General features: G+C 41.4%; 2 protein-coding genes across 7 annotated transcripts; both read left to right on the forward strand.

Annotated features, from left to right (window-relative positions):
- Positions 1-1,724: 1,724 nt before the first annotated feature.
- Positions 1,725-7,464, forward strand: LOC119901291 (kelch-like protein 41b). The gene is made up of 6 exons (XM_038716906.1): positions 1,725-2,977; positions 3,661-3,818; positions 4,135-4,242; positions 5,752-5,937; positions 6,787-6,933; positions 7,025-7,464. The coding sequence occupies exons 1-6, from the start codon at positions 1,871-1,873 to the stop codon at positions 7,134-7,136; spliced, it is 1,818 nt and encodes a 605-aa protein (XP_038572834.1). The 5' UTR covers positions 1,725-1,870; the 3' UTR covers positions 7,137-7,464.
- A 1,754-nt stretch (positions 7,465-9,218) lies between these two features.
- LOC119901313 (2-oxoglutarate receptor 1-like) lies at positions 9,219-16,075 on the forward strand. 6 transcript variants are annotated; one of them, XR_005444175.1, is made up of 4 exons: positions 9,219-9,636; positions 10,914-11,063; positions 11,254-11,343; positions 15,175-15,235. XR_005444175.1 is itself a non-coding variant. In XM_038716946.1 (3 exons), exons 1-3 carry the CDS (start codon positions 9,595-9,597, stop codon positions 15,390-15,392), a joined length of 1,023 nt encoding a protein of 340 aa, XP_038572874.1. In that variant the 5' UTR covers positions 9,224-9,594; the 3' UTR covers positions 15,393-16,075. The 6 variants fall into 6 exon arrangements, 3 of the variants coding, with proteins under 3 accessions (XP_038572874.1, XP_038572864.1, XP_038572882.1); XR_005444170.1 differs by lacking the exon at positions 15,175-15,235 and adding an exon at positions 11,556-11,826; XR_005444172.1 differs by lacking the exon at positions 15,175-15,235 and adding an exon at positions 11,756-11,826 and having other exon boundaries at positions 9,220-9,636.
- Positions 16,076-17,172: the final 1,097 nt, after the last annotated feature.

The following is a 17,172-nucleotide window of genomic DNA, read 5'->3' on the forward strand; positions in this document are numbered from 1 at the left end:
CTTTGATAAGATAAGATTTTCTAATGACTTCGAGGAATTGTAGCATTTATCTAATTGCATTGTTATGTGGGGAAAACAGTAGAAATAATAAGATGCTATAGACAAACGGTCAATTAGAACATTTATGTATTTCCACATTAGTTTTATACATATATAAACATATATATGGGCAAAGGTCATGGGACATAGACTTTACTTTTATAACTGTCTAAATTAACAAGCATTAATATGGAGTTGGTCCCCCTTTGCAGCTATATCAGCTTCCACTCTTCTGAGAAGGTTTTCTACGCGAGTTTGTCTGTGGGAATTTTTGCCTATTCATCCACAAGGGCATTTGTGAGGTCAGACACTGATGTTGGACAAAAGGGCCCGGGCCTCGCCGTCTCTGTTTTTGTTCATCCCAAAGGTGTTGGATAGGGTCGAGATCAGGGCTCTGTGTGGGTGTGTCAAGTTCTTCCACACCGAACTGGGAAAACCCATTTCTTTATGGAGCTGGCTTTGTGCAAGGGGGTTTTGTCATATTGAAAAAGGAAGAGGCCAAACACAAACTGTTAGAAGAACTTATTGTCTAATATTGAATGCTGTAGCATTAAGATTTCCATTTACAAAGACTGCACCATGAAAAAACAGCCCCTCCCAAATGTATTAGGACGGGGGTGTCCCAGTACGTTTGTATGTACAGTCTATGTCAGAGGTTTTCGAAGTGTGATGTGGGCCTTCCCAGGAGGGCTCCAAACAGTTAAAAACCTGTGAGACAAAATTGTTTTCTCTTATCACAGTCAAATACTAATAATTTATTGAGGACAGACCTTTTTTTTGATATGTCAAGCAGCAATATTAGGCTGTCTTGGCTCAATTGTTGAGTGTCTATGGGATCAAATAACATACTCATGATCATATAGACATCCAGGAATTGAGGGGGGTGGCCTTTTCCTAAGCTTTGTCTGATTGGAGGCCCACAGTTTTAGACTTTGAAAACCCCTGGTGTATATGACAAACTATTACTAAACTACTAAAATTATAAATAATTAGCGGCCCTAGTATCTAAAGTAATAGTGACTATAATTATAGTATATATGTTAAAAAGCCTATTATAGATAATAACTGTCTCTGTATGTCTGTACAGTTGATTTGGCTATAGAAGACTGTCTGAATTAAATGAATGAATGAATCAGAGGGGCAGCTGTGGCTCAGGAGTAGAGCGGGTTGCCTGTTAATTGGAGGGCGGCGGTTCAATCCCCAAGATACTGAACCCCGAATTGCCTGGTGGCTGTTCCGCCAGTGTGTGAATGTTAGTTTCTGTTTGAGCTTAGGCTCAATGTGTGAATGGTAAGTGTGAAAGTGGTTGAAAAGACTAGAGAGGCGCAATATGGAGCATTCAAAGTCAGATACAAACAAAAAGATGATCTGTCTACAGAGTACACCCATTTTTTTAATGTGACAGCAACTGCTCGAAATATCCTCCCAGTCATACGTACAACTTGAGGCAAGCTATTCGAGGACTTTGACAGCATTGTCCCCACGGTTAGTCGGACACATGACCCTTTGGGAGCTGAATCATGGTGGCACATCCCCAGCCTGTGCAGCCAGTTGCTTCTTTCAGTCTGTGACAGCAGCTGCTCAAGCCAAGGCCTGTGTTGCGCTATGATTTGGCCACGTCAGATTCCACTGGAGCTGAAGCAAGCAGGGGGCAGAGGGAGCTATATTTAGAGTGGGGTGGGATTAAATTGCAGGGTCTTCACATTGGGAACCTTTTCTCTGCTCTGCCCTTTCTAGCCAGGACCGAGTGCCAAAAAGACCTGTGGCCACCGTCTCCTTCCTCTCTCCACAGACCGCCTTGTTCACCCGTTGTTTTCTGTCCTGACACGCCATGGACCCCAACGCCATCAAGGAGGAGCTGCGCCTGTTTCAGAGCACCCTGCTCCAGGATGGGCTGAAGGAGCTGCTGAATGAGAACAAGTTTGTGGACTGCACCCTTAAGGTAGGCGACCGCAGCTTCCCCTGCCATCGGCTGATTATGGCCGCCTGCAGCCCTTATTTCAGGGAGATCTTCTTCACAGAGGATGGGAAGGAGGTGGAGAACACCAAGGAGGTGGTCCTGGAGGATGTCAACCCTTCCATCCTGGACATGATCATCCAGTACCTCTATTCGGCTGAGATTGATCTCACCGATGACAATGTACAGGATATAATTGCTGTGGCGAACAGATTCCAGATCCCTTCTGTCTTTACGGTCTGTGTCAACTACCTTCAGAAGAAGCTGTCCCTGGGCAACTGCCTGGCCATTTTCAGGATGGGCCTGGTGCTCAGCTGTCCCAGGCTCGCTGTAGCTGCACGCAACTACATTGCTGACCGTTTCGAGCTCCTCTACAAAAATGAGGAGTTCCTCAAACTCGCAGCCCATGAACTGTTTGCCATCATCGGTGGAGACTCGCTGAATGTGGAGAAGGAGGAGTTGGTGTTTGAGGCGGTCATGGCCTGGGTCCGCCAGGACAAGGAGCGCATTAAGGTCCTGAAAGATGCTTTCAACTGCATTCGCTTCCGCCTGCTACCAGAGAAGTACTTCAAAGACAGAGTGGAGACTGATGAGATCATCAGGGCCGACCCGGAGCTCCAGAAGACGATCCAGGTCATCAGGGATGCCTTCAAGGGGAAGCTTCCAGAGAAACCTAAGAAGAAGGAAGGGGAGGAGGGGGCCGACGAGGAAGGAGGTGAGGAGGACAACCCATTCCCCGGCTTCCTGAATGACAACCGCAGACATGGCATGTATGTGCGTGACTTCATCATGATGATCAATGATACGGCAGCAGTGGCATATGATGTCAGCGAGAACGAGTGCTTCCTGGCGGCCATGTCAGAGCAGGTGCCACGTAACCACGTCAGCCTGGCGTCACAGAGGAACCAGCTCTACATCATTGGAGGACTGTTTGTGGATGAGGAAAACAAAGATGTACCACTGCAATGTTACGTCTACTTGGTAACTATTTGATACTCCTCTATTTTATCGCTCCCTACATTTAAAAGTCTGCATAAAAATGTGGGTAATATTAAAGTGTTTTTTATGGATCAAACAGAAATATAAACAGGGTTAAACAAGATATAACATGTTAATTAGTGAACTTTAGATGTGCCAGCAGGTCATTCTTTGTTTAACTTTCGACAGAGTCAGACTAGCGTGTTTCCTCATGCCGCAATCTTAATCAAATATAATCACCTGTGCACATGAGTGACCTGTAACACAAATCAAATAAGTGCATTTCCCAACATGTCCAACTATTATATAGTTATTATTATATTATAAAAGTTGTGAGTATCTGTGAAAACAATCCACTTAGCATTAGCTCACAAAGTGTCCCTCACCTAAACTCTCTTGTGTACTTGATTTCAATGCCTTAATGGAACTTAATCCACATATAAAGCAGAGAACCGAAATTCAACGCAAGAATGACCGGGAAACAGTTTTTCCTAAACCCTTCTGCAATCACTTGATGGATTTCCCTTCAGGTCTAAGCCCCCAAGCCTGTACTTTACAGCATAATCAATATGTGAATCCCACATAGTACGATGATTCATTCTCTTTTTCATGAGGAGATAAAGATACAGAGCTAATGGGGGCTTTCTCTGCACCATGATTTAATGTACTTTGTTTTTTCCACACAGTTGGATCCACTCACATCTGAATGGGTCGCCCTGCCACCCATGCCTTCTCCAAGATGCCTCTTCAACATCGGAGAGAGCGACAACCTGCTGTTCGCTGTGGCTGGAAAAGACCTCCAGACCAACGAGTCGCTGGATACCGTGATGTGCTACGATGTTGAGTCAGTGCTGTTATTTGCCTCTTTGCCCCCCCCCCGCCCCTTTTTCCTATCCAGTCTGTACAGTTTTTAATTAACAAAATTACTTCCTATATAACATTTAATAATCTGTTTTGTTGTTTTTTCTTGGATTTATACTTAAGATACTTAACTTTTTTTACATTTAACACAAATCCAAATTGATTTGGTTTGAAATCACACATGCGACAAGGAAGCGTTTGAGGTTTTGAACAAAATTGCAGCAACACATTCAGGGGAGCAAAATGACACTGATGGACATCATTTTAACTTAATTTAAACTTAAATATGAATTCTTCAGGAGGATGAAGTGGAGTGAGACCAAAAAGCTTCCTCTGAAGATCCACGGCCACTCTGTCGTCTCCCACAAAGGACTTGTCTACTGCATTGGAGGAAAGACAGATGACAAGTGAGTAAATGCATGTTTGTGTGTGAATATGAGAGAGAGAGAGAGCTTGTGCTGTGAGCTGCAGCTGTTTGGGGTCTGGCAGACTGCAGGGCTACATCATAGACAACAATTACACTGTTACAGTCCAGGACTGTGTAATGCACAACAGTAAAGAAAATACTGATCCTGTGCAAGAGTGAAGCACTGAATACAACAGTGATACATGAACACAAAAGGCGACAAGTCCTCACAACTTAGGATTTTAAATACTGTATCTAATAATAAGCTGATCAGTCGATTTAGTGTTTTCAACACTAAGACAACACTGCTAATCATCAAGAGGAAACAGGTGTGCCTCTCCTGCCCTGAATTCAGGTGGGGCTCTGTCTCAAAAAAAGTAGGTGTGAAAGCCTTAATCAGAGAGTGAATGTCATCATTGAGCTCTCTTTTTAAACGACCCAAGAAATGAAAGAAGAAATTAAACCAAGGTATGAACAAATACATGGATACATGTTATTTATGTTCCCCAGTTAGAATAGAATAGAAACCTGCATACAGACATACACTCATCATAACCTAACTTGTAGACTTAAATATATTTATAATTTAGAGACTGCATCCGTATACTGACAATAAGTTGTACTTGTTAGACCACACCCTTACAATAACAGTGATACTCTTTATTTATAGAGCACTTTTCAAAACCCCTGTTACCAAGGCAGCAAAATAAAATGTCAGGTTAAAACAAGTATTTGATGTATAAAAACCAATACAGTGTAAGCAAAGGTAAGAATAGGAAAAGAAAAACGTCCTTAAAGGAAATAAAAGACAGTTCAAAGAAAATCTGGCTCTCCAATAAAAGTACGTTTTAAGAAGGAGATCTCTAACTGACCTGATCCTCCCAAAGTGTATTACATTTCTTATCATATATTTAGATTGTGCTGTTTTAAAATATCTCATCCTTATCTGCCATGCAACTATTTTTAATATCTAATAAATTGTATCTGTTATGTCCAGGTGAATCCTCTTGTAGATGCCTTCAATACAGACAGTATCCTGAATTTCATTTTCAATCAACTATATCCAGGATTGATCCAGATTAGATTAGCTTTAATCCTGTCCCATTCTATAGTATTTGTTGTCAGATATTTGACGCAACATCAAACTGTATCTGAAGTTGGAGTAAAACTTCAGGATGTTACCTCCAAATTGTAGATTAATTTTGTCCAGGTTGTTCTGTCCCCACCCACTAAAACCAATCTAGTGGGAATAACATATTTTAAATGTATTTAAAGAAACTTAGTGCACTTATCCTTTAGTTTTCTAATTTCTTTCTTTCTTTCTTATTTCTGTTGATTATTCTCGTCTCTCTCTATTGTATTTTGTCCTATAACGCTTTCTTTTCATTGATTTTATATTCTGTTTCCTTCCTAACTTATTTAGTGCTTTTTCATCTTTCATCTTTTTTCATCAAACATCTTTTGACATAAAAAAAATCCCACAGTTGTTGTCTTCCTTTCATCTCCACAGCAAAGCCCTCAACAAGATGTTTGTGTACAACCACAAGCAGTCTGAGTGGAGGGAGCTCGCGGCCTTGAAGACGCCCAGAGCCATGTTCGGCGCTGTCATCCACAACGGCAAGATCGTGGTGGCTGGTGGAGTCAATGAGGAAGGCCTCACTGCTACCTGCGAAGCCTATGACTTTGCAACAAACAAGTACGATTCTGTTTGGGCTTGTTTTACCTTTCAGTTGGGGAATTGTGTTAAAAATCATATACATTTTCTACAATCAGCTTTTTGACATTTAGCATTAATCATATAACTACCACATACTTTCGAGCCCCAAAATGTTGAATAGTATATGAATAAATAACACATCATGAAATGAACACATGAATAAATTGAACACAGAAAAATAAATATATCTCAAAGATATAATTAAACCAATAAATTGTGAAATACATTCCTCATTATGATAAAATATTATCTTGTCATTTTTATTTTCAAATAATAGAAAATCTTTTTGTATGTGTTTTGATATCAATTTCATTTCATGTCACATTTATTTCGTAATGTCGTGTTTCGTTATATCACATGCCCCCAGCCGCCCAAGCAGGCTCACAAACTGCCAGCTAACTATCAAGCTCCAAACAAACTTATATGTTTTTCTCTGAAACAACAAATTTGAATCAAAAGGCTGCCGTTAGCACTGGCTCTCTCAGCTTGAAGATATCAAATAAAAGTGTCAACATGGAGAAAGATAAGCATTTCCTATAATAAAGCGGAAAATAAGGAGTATTTTTATTTTTACATTGCTTATTTCACATTTTCTTATATGTATATATATATATATATATATATATATATATATATATATATATATATATATATATATATATATATAGTATGTATTTAATGTATGTCTTTTGGCCTCCATATACCACATCTCAGTTAACTTAGCTGCTTAAAAAAATGAATTTGGATGAATGTACCAAGATACAACAGGCATCTAAATTGAGAGCTCCATCTTACGTTTGACCTTCTCCTAATGTTGTGTCGCCTCAGGTGGGAGCCCTTCACAGAGTTTCCCCAGGAGAGGAGCTCTGTCAACCTGTTGTGCAGCGGTGGCTCCCTGTACGCTGTGGGCGGCTTCGCAATGGTTGAGATGGAGAACAAGGAGGTGGCTCCCACAGAGGTCACTGACGTCTGGCAGTAAGTCTTCTCAAGTTATGGGATTTGCATTTTTTGGTTGGTTACCATTGTGTTTGTTGCGAGATCTGAACACTCCTCTCGGTCTTGTTAGGTACGAGGACGATAAGAAGCAGTGGAGTGGCATGCTGAGGGAGATGCGTTACGCTGCCGGCTCCTCCTGTGTGTCCATGCGCCTCAATGCTGCAAGGATGCCAAAATTGTAGACAGAATCACTTTCTTTCTTTATTTCTTTCTTTACCCCTCCAACTACACCTCCTGACACCCCCCTCCTCCCCAAGTGAGCTGCCTCCAAGGCGTCTCATCCTCTGCACTCGGATTTCTGTGTGTCAAGTTGATCTTTGACATTAATTTTTCTCAGAACTCAGATGATTTTTATCTGTACTATAAACACTTGGCTCTGCTGCCTCTTCAAAGACTGCATCCTCCCCACAAAAAAAAAAAAAAAGAAGCCACAATTTAGATTGATCTATAAATCTCTGTTTACATCATTTCTAGCTCTTCTTTTGTAAAATAAACATTTGTAAACTCCTGCTTCCTTTACTGTTTTTGAGTGTGTGTGATCTAAAGAAAAGTGACATTAGAGACTGCCTCACCACGTCGAGGGCAGCTTCTGTAGCTTCTTTGTACTTTCAGGTAAACAAGGATGTGGGACTGGGTTAATAGCATGTGAAGTCTTGACATTTAAACACATCATAATGATCTTCAAACATGTGTCACAAGTTCCAGAAATGGAAACAACACAAATGACAAAAAGTTTAGATACATCTCTGCAGTTTACCCTCACGCTGAATGAAATACATTCACGCTAAGTCATAACAGTTTACACTTACATTAACTGGATCATGACACATGAGGATTTTACATCACATTAAAATGAACATGTACACCACTGGAGCTGTAAAGGAAGTGTCAATTTAAGTGTAAGCACCAAGTGAAGTTCAAGTGTCAGTCTACAGAAATCTAACGCACAGAGAGAAGTGAAACTGAGAGAAGTGAAACTGCTGGAAAAAAGCTGTTCATTAAGTTAAACTTCAAGCTGTGGAAGGAGTTGTGGGACTTGGGGGCATAAATGTTGCGTGAAACCAAAGCTGAATATCTGATAATAATAATAATAGCTCTGAAAAAAGGTTTGTGAATCTGATTCATTTGGGAACAATAAAGAAGCAAAAGTGTTCTGCAAAGGCTTGCAATATTCAAGTTACCAAGATTAGTTCTGAAAGCAAAACGACATATATGAGATGGACAGACTTTTGACAGGAAAAGTAAAACATGTCTTGCTTGTCAAGCGCACCCATCAGTCAAATCGCAAATACAGTCTGAAAAAGCATCTTGCTCTCAAGTTCACTGTCAACATACGGAAGTAGGAGTGATTTGTGTTTGTGGAAAATCTCATGCTGTCAGAGTCTCTGTCTCTCTGTTCCTCCTCTTCAGCCACTTTACTGCTTCCCCAGGACCTTTCATTGCCATTTTCCATCCGACGTCCACCAGATGCCCTCAGACTCTTCCTCCTTTCCACATCACCTGATAGCCCCAACCATTTACACACTTACAGTACTTAACCAGTGAATTCCCACTCACTCCTTGCCAGATCTGCCTATGTTATGGTCCTGTGTTCTAATTAGGGATTACCTGCATGTTTTGGACCTTATTGCCTGACTATTGGACTTTTGTTTCTTGCTTGCTCCTTGTAGGATTTGTTCGATTTGTTTGGACTGTATATAAAAAAGGTGTGGACTGCCTTCTCTGGTTTTGCCTCTTGCTGCCTCACCATCCTATAAACCTGTGTTCCTCCATATTGCTATAAATTATTGAACTGCATCAGCTCTCTCTCATATGGATGTGGGGCAGCGGCGCTGGCAAACTACCATACATGCAGGAAAGGCAGTTGCATAGGGGCCCGTGGTAGTTGCGGGGCCTGTAAGTTAAGTTATCTCTCATTAGATCATTAGAAATAACCATTTTCACAAAGTTATCATATCATGCAATTATTCCCTGAGATATTGCAGTAGGTCTGTAAAGTACTCAGTGAGTCAGGCCTCTTTCTCTCTCTTACACTTGTCATTCATATTCAGTAACAATACAATAACATTAAATACTTTTACACACAAACACTCCATTGCCACATAACTCTGAAGTAGGTACGTCTAAATTAAGTTTAAATATGTGAATAAGGATGAATTCATGGGATTTTATGTCAAAGATGTTCATTCTGTGGGCCCGCACAGAATTCTGGGTAATTTTAATAGCAAAATCCGCACAGAAGAGTAGCTAGCTAGTGAAGTGACAGCAAGAGGGAAATTAACTCTATATGGAGTACAAACACAAAAGTCTGGTTCAGCAGCAGCTGAGCAAGAAAATTTTTAATTTTTTTAATTTTTAATTTCCTTAAACAGAAAGACTGATAGCAGCAAACACGAGTTGTGAGCAAGAGGAGCCGAAGGGGACACCTGCTGCTAGCTACAGCATCGCGCCATCCACCGTGAGGACGAGTAACGTTACTGCCCCCCGACACTTTCAGGCCAGCCTGAAACACTTTACTGCTGCAGAGCAACTGAGTTATGCGATATTAAACTCTACTGAAATGACATAACCTCGACATTTCCCACGCAACTCCTGTCAGTCCGCATCTGAAGAGTGAAAACAGCACTAGAACTAAGCAAGATGTTGTTTGTGGACAACAACTGCATCGCTGCAAGCTTTGGGGTAAGTTGACGTTAGTCTGCACCGTTTTACTGCTTTTCATAAAAATCCCAGTGACTGTGGCCTCTGCAGAACGATCTTTTCCCAAACTCACACTTATAAAATCTTACCTGAAGAGCTCACTGGGGCAGACTAATCTGGACACACTGTCACACACTGAGAATGCTCTGAGCTGCAGCTGGATTCAAAGGGTTTAATAAACAACTTTGAAAAAGCTCAGGAGAGTGCGCCTAAAATGTAAGTAAAACTTGTTTATTTGACTAGTAATCAATCCACACACTTGTGTTATGTGTTTATAATGCCTAGGAACAGACAGGAAACATTTTGTCATGTCAGTGTGGTGCACAGTCATTGATCATCATCTTTTCCATATGTAGGTTGAAGTGGTTTGAAGGTGAGCCGTCACCACTCATGTGTTCATATGTTTTGAAGGTGCACCGTCACCACTCATGTGTTCATATGTTTTGAAGGTGCGCCGTCACCACTCATGTGTTCATATGTTTTGAAGGTGCACCGTCACCACTCATGTGTTCATATGTTTTGAAGGTGAGCCGTCACCACTCATGTGTTCATATGTTTTGAAGGTAAGCCGCCACCACTCATGTGTTCATATGTTTTTTGAAGGTGAGCCGTCACCACTCATGTGTTCATATGTTTTGAAGGTGAGCCGTCACCACTCATGTGTTCATGTTTTGAGGTGCGCTGTCACTGGTTAGGCTGTGTTTTAATCTCTTATGGTGCTCTAACACCAATTTCACTGTCTTGGCCTTACTATTATAACTCATATTTTTTGCAGAACGCTGTTTGCTTTCATTTAATGAAGGTGTCAACTGTGCAGTGCATTTCGCTGTGGCTGGTAGTTTTAAAGCTGCAAGCTTTCACCTCTTTAATTTGTTACTGACATTATGCTACTTTGATTGTGATGGGAGGACCCGTTATGACCATCTTGCATCAGGGCCCTGTGCCAACTTGTTACGCCCCTGATGTGGGTCCGACCCCTGTGTTCCTGTTACCCTGCTTGAACCAGCCTTTAGGCCCCAGTTTGAGCAAAGTTAAAAGCTGCTCTAATCTTTATATTTATACTGTATTAACAATGGATCAAATGACTACAGAATGTATAAAGTCAAATGGGTGACTCGTGGTGATCACATGATCACCCACGTGTGCATTTCCCCTCTGCTCTTTGGGGTGTTTTAGTGTCTTTTCGCTCGTTGTTTTGGTTTTACAGAATGAAACTTCATTACTTAGGTTAGTCTCACTGGTCTCATCTCTGTTTCCAGATGCAGTAAGCAGCTTGAAACATTCTGATAAACCCATTGTACCCTACCTGCCCAGCACCAAAAAGCAGACAAAGTTAGGGACTTCAGAAGCTACTGTGTCAGATATTTCCCTCAGGAGTTGGTGTGGACCACAATGGAGCTAAAAGGAAGGTGAATATTGGACTAAGTTGCAGGAGGTAAACACGACTCCAAATGAATGTGGCTCTGTATGTGGTGCATCTGTTAATAAGCAGCTGTTTGATAACGCGCTTGCCATCTCACCATGCAGCACCTTTGTGCTTTGTGTTGCGCTGCCCCCAATTAGCCATCAGTTAATACAAGCTTAACTTTCATTTTACAGAAACATAAGTGCTGCTACTGGGTGATATAAATCTAATTTATTTCCACCACTGTGAACCACTGTGTGAAAGTATGTGGGCAGAATTCACAGGTAAGTTTCAGTTTTAGTAATAATTGATATTTGAAAGTAGGGATATAAAAGTTGCTCATAAAACTAATATAAATCTGTGGCAGCTGTTCAAATAATATGTAAGTCTGAGTTAGTAAAACGGATGGCACTGTTATTTAAGAGTTAATTTAACTTCCTTATTACTTTCTTTACTACCTTACAAAAACCAAGGTCTGTGTCTGTGCCACATTTAGCTCTGCGGTGTCGCACTGAGGTAATCACATGCCTGTTTGAAGAAATGACAAAGACTTTATAGAAATACTCCCAGTTCATTTTTCTGAACAAAAGGTACACTTGGGAGTTTAATTCATCAAGAAGCAATGAATGTGTTGCTGCACTTGCCCTCCCTTTTTTCTCTCCAAATTCACCTGAAACACGATCTGTGCAAATAAAGCGACCATGAGCTTTATCAGCTCAAGCATGACACAAGGAAGTCTGCATGTGCGCATGGCTGAAGGTGAAGCACACAACAGGGCTTTGAAACAAAATATGCTGGAGTTTCCCCCTGGGCGTGAATGTCTGGAAGGGATGAGGAGACAGTAGGAGGAAGAGTGAAGGAGGAATGGATGTGAAAACAGAGATGGGACACTGAAGGCTTGGAGTTAGCGCTGATGAGGACACTGTAAAAGTGAGTAGAAAACTCTATTTCCCCCCCCAAACTACCTTTATGACTCAGTCTCTATGTATGCATTTTAACACTGCTGGATAGAGTTTGTATTTTTATTTTTTTTAAATCAAAATATAATCTATAATTTAATGAGGACAAGTTCCTGTCTTATGAAATCTGAGTGTACATGCAATGTGTAAATGACACCTCACACATCTCCTCACATCCATAATGAGAGCAGATTGCAGTGACAGCATTACAGGAAGCAGCCATCAAGCCAGGGTGCCATAGGCGCTGTCATATCCTGAGAGGCTTTCAGAAACCAGACTGTTGACGAGCAGAGAAGAAGATTTTGTTTGCTTCTTTCCCACTGAGTTTGCTTGATTATTTGTTGCTTTCCTAGTCTGCTCGCCTCTGGGTTTCTTTCCCTGCTCTCTCCATCCTTCCTCAAGCAGTAATTGCCAATGACACTGATATGACAGCTGAGGGAAAGTGGAATGATGATTTGCTCAAATCCCATTTTTTCCTCACCCAAAACTTGTACTGTATATGTATTCATTTGAATTGGGAATTGGACAAATTCCCAGGGATGTACAATTCATTTAGCTCAAATATACAAATATTAATATTAATATATTAAAGCTGCATTAATCAATATGCAGGGCCACAGCTTTACATACCAGTCAAAGCAGTCAGCTAAATCCTGTGAAAATGCTGTAAAAAGTTTACCGGTTGCCAGGAGAACGGTACTTTCCTGACTGCATTGTGCCAAGTGTAAAGTTTGGTGGGGTGCGGTTGTTTTTCAGGGGTTGGGCTTGGCCCCTTACTTCCAGTAAAAGGAACTGTTATTGCTTTAGGATGCCAAGACATTTCGGACAATTTCATGCTCCCAACTTTGACGGACATCTGGACTTTGCTTTGGGCACTCGTGCACATGACGCACCAGTGCCCAGTGCAGAGTCCATAAAGACATGGATGAGCAAGTTTGGCGTGGAGAACTCGACTGGCCTGCACAGAGTCCTGACCCCAACCTGACACCTTTCTTCACACCTTTGGGAGGAATAAGAGCGGAGACTGCGAGCCAGACCTTCTTGTCCAACATCTACACCTGACCTCACAAATGCGCTTCTTCCCATGTTCCCATGAACACACTCAAACCTTGTGGAAAGCCTTCCCAGAAGAGTTGAAGCTGTTATAGCTGCAAAGGGTGGGCCAACTCCATATTAACTGAATAGGATGTCATTAACCTTTGTGTGCATGTAAAGGCAGGTGACCCAAAACTTATAGTGTATAGCAACATAGTGTATATAATCCTAAATGACAGCAGATCTAACCTAAAACCCTTACTGGCTAGATTAAATATATACTGTAGAGAATAATGCAGTTGAATTTTGTCACTTCTGACAAACTGTACCCTTAAACACCACACCACGTCACGTTCTGAAATTTACAGCCGAACCCAATGTTTTTTTCCCCATTTATTTTTATTAATTAATAAAAATTCCATCTGCAACAACGCACTACTGGCTAAGATAATCATGTATATTATATTGTACTCTGCATGGAATAATGGAATTATACATGACTTAACTTTGTTTTGAGATCAGCATTATATATCAGTCATCTGCCGCCATGCTTTCTGAATATCGGCATCAGCGGTCGACCGATATGAAAATCGGTCGCTGCTACTAGCATTGTGTTTGTACGCTGCCTCCAAGTGGCCAAAAAATTGTTTACTGCAGGTTTAAAGTTTAAATCAGTGGTTCTCAAACTTAGACCACGGACCATTTGATAAGAGACAGAAAGTGTATGACCCATGACCAAAATAGTCATACATTAGATCACTGTGCTACTTATTTCTGGGGACCTCCCTCAAGCACCTGGGGGTCCCCGGACCCCACTTTGAGAACCACTGGTTTAAAAAGCTTTTTGTACTGTACTAAAGAGCACATGTAAGATCAGCCGCCATGTTTTTTGGTCGTCAACACACCCTAGGAAGGCAAACCCCACCCCATGAAAATATTGACTACCGACCAGATTTATTTTTTCACACTTTAATTATAAATTATATTATGTATTCAAGTATAAGTATATATGTTCTATTAAAATGTTTATCTCCCCAAATGATTATTTAAATACTGTTTCCAATTCTTCTCACACTCAGCTGACTCTACAAATGTAAATATCTTGAGTCAACAAACATCAATGGAATTTGCTGCAGCTGCAGATTGTAAAATCCCAGAAACGAGGGCATGATCTCGGTGTCCTCAATGCTTGTTACAGCCTTGCCCTTTAGCCACTCTGTTTATTGTTTTATTTTACGTGTGTTACCCAACAGGGCTCAGCCATGGCCAACTGCACTGACGTGGACCAACTGATAAAAAGCTATTACCTGCCTGTTTCCTACACCATCATCTTCATCGTGGGCCTGGTGGGCAACGTAACCTCCATCGTCATATACCTGACAAAGCTGCGACCCTTGAAAAGCAGCAGCATCATTATGGTGAACTTGGCACTGACCGACCTCCTCTACGTTCTCAGCATGCCCTTCCTGGTCTACTACTACAGCAACATGGATGTGTGGACACTCGGCGACTTCATGTGCCGCTTGGTGCGCTTTGGGTTTCATTTTAACCTGTACGGGAGCATCCTCTTCCTGACGTGTCTCGCAGTTTTCCGCTATGTGGTGGTGATCAAGCCTTTGAGGGCTGCACAAGTGCAGCAGAAGTTTTGGGGAATAATTGCGTGCTCAGTCGTCTGGGTTGTTGCCGCGGCTGAAATTACACCCATGTTGACAATGATATCCTTGGGGCCGCATGACAATAATACCTCCTGCCTGGACTTTGCAAGCACCGTGCCCGTTGACAACATTCGGGTGTATGGCTGGCTGCTCACTGCACTCGGATTTCTACTCCCTCTAGCGGTGGTATTCATGTGTTACATTGGAATAGTGAAGGAGTTGGCGAAAGGGCCCTACACAGCCAGTCCATGTCGGATGCGAGCGCGGCGTGTGACCGTGCTAATCCTCGTAGTGTTTGTGGTGTGTTTCCTGCCATATCACATATTGCGTGTGTTGCGGATAGAAACTCGAAAGTACCAACCGACACCATGCATGGTTGAGCACATCGTGCATGCAGCATATATTATCTCCAGGCCTCTGGCTGGATTCAACACGTTTTTTAACTTGGCTCTGTACACTCTTTCAGGTGACAAGTTCAGGACAGCCTTCCTTAGCACTTTTTACTGGAAATGCTGGGTGACGAAGGTGAGGTCGCTGCTCCATCTGGCCGTTATCAGCAAGGCAGGCAGGGACATGCCTGCTGCCTGACTGACAACTGCCCAACACCTTTTTTTTTTTTTTATCTCTCAGGGCTCCTGGATGAAAACATTTAGGAGAACACAAAGAAATTCGGGAGCACACTGAAAAAAGAAGAAAGACAACAAACACAGGGTTTATTAACAACAACATATGTATACTATGTCTTTGCCTCACACTGTAGGAATATTAAATGCTTAATCACTCAGACTCGTGTCAGGAAAGCTACATGACAGCCATGGTTTCTTCATTATAGGGTGCCTACCAGAGACGAAGTTATACCTTTTCCACATATAGGCTGGAATCACATGAGTATTTACCTGATTAAAAATGCAATAGATTCTTTTGTTTGCAGCCATGAAAATAGCAGTTGAAGGGTTCAGTCTGTACTCCTGAAACACAGAAGTTAGTTTGCATTTCTGAGCTGTGGGTCAGATTTCCAGAAGGTTTTTGATTGATGCAGAAAATATGTTCTGTGATTTTCATGAAAAGTTTTACCACATAGCCTACTGTACATGAAACATGTATCTGTCAGTAGCAGTTTCACCAATACTCGTAAGGCACGGCATCTCATCAGCCTCGACTGTGCTTAGTTTGTAGTAATAATTTGCAAATGTTGGCATGCTAACACGCTAAACTAATATTATATAAGCTATATGAGTGGTTTGCATGCTGACACAAGCATTTAGCTCAGAGCCCAGCTGTGTCTAAAGCTGTGTCTCAATTCACAGCCTTTCATACTTACACTTGCTACATTAAGTGCCTAAGAGAATTCACAATGACAAGTACTATGAGTACCGGATGGTGTATTATGCTGATAATGATCTGCCCAGTTACAATTTGTTATTAAAAGAAGAAGAGGAAGAAGAGAAGAAGAGGAGAAGAGGCGGTCATATGTTCCATTGTCGTTTGCGTTAAGTGTGCCACATCCGTGTTCGATTTGACACTACCCTGCCAAATGTATGCACTAAACATTAAGTACATAGTGTACACAGTGTACTGCATGTTAACTGAAGTATATGAAGTAAGACACAGCTTAAGGACAGCTGCCTCACAGAGCTGCTAGCTTGGCTGTAGACTCTTTCCTTGCCAGATATCCAGCTAGTTTTCCCTGTGTGTTTTAACTGATGCAGAAAATAATAAAACAAACCAATTTTTAAATATGTTACACGTGTGAGTATCGGTGTTTTTTTTTCTTCTACTAAACTACACTATTTATTATTCACGAGCAAATTATTTTTGCTTTTATAGGCGGAGACTTGGCAAAGAATTGTAGCTAGCTAGCCCTTTTTAGTCCCTTCACATTATTTTGTGTGGTTCAAAAATCATAAAAAGTGTCATATTGTTTAACTTATATGTAACTTATAGCATTGGTATATGATGAATAGTCTGCTGCATTTGTCTCCCCAACAGTGTGATAAAATAATTTTACAGCCCAACAACACCTCCTGGAGCTACTGATCCGTGAAAGATTGTACAGTATCTGACTACTCAGTTCTCTGTGCAGATGCATTCACTTTCCCCACAAGGTAACAAGGCAGGCAGCACATTCCTCATTTTGAAAGCCCGTATACTGCTCCCTACATTGCTGTATAGAAAGAGCTGACAACAAAAGAACCAAAGGTTTGGAGTTCTTCCAAGAGGTCGTTATTACCACATAACACACAAACTGTTTTAGAGGTAATCTTTGAGAACAGAAGCACCAAACATCCGTGTATCTTCATCTAACCTCCTGGAACAAATTCTCCCCGTCAACAGAGACACATCCTCAATAGATAAAGGAAGCTGTTACATTATTTGTCTATCACTGGCTTCATCCTGGATACCATATGTCATTCTGCTGCAGTACCCTGCATGGTTTATGGTTGAGATCACAATTCAAAACAAT

The sequence above is a fragment of the Micropterus salmoides genome, unplaced genomic scaffold (genome assembly GCF_014851395.1).
Source record: "Micropterus salmoides isolate LMB-PRFRI ecotype aquatic unplaced genomic scaffold, ASM1485139v1 Ms_hic_scaffold_1, whole genome shotgun sequence".
NCBI lineage: Eukaryota > Metazoa > Chordata > Actinopteri > Centrarchiformes > Centrarchidae > Micropterus > Micropterus salmoides.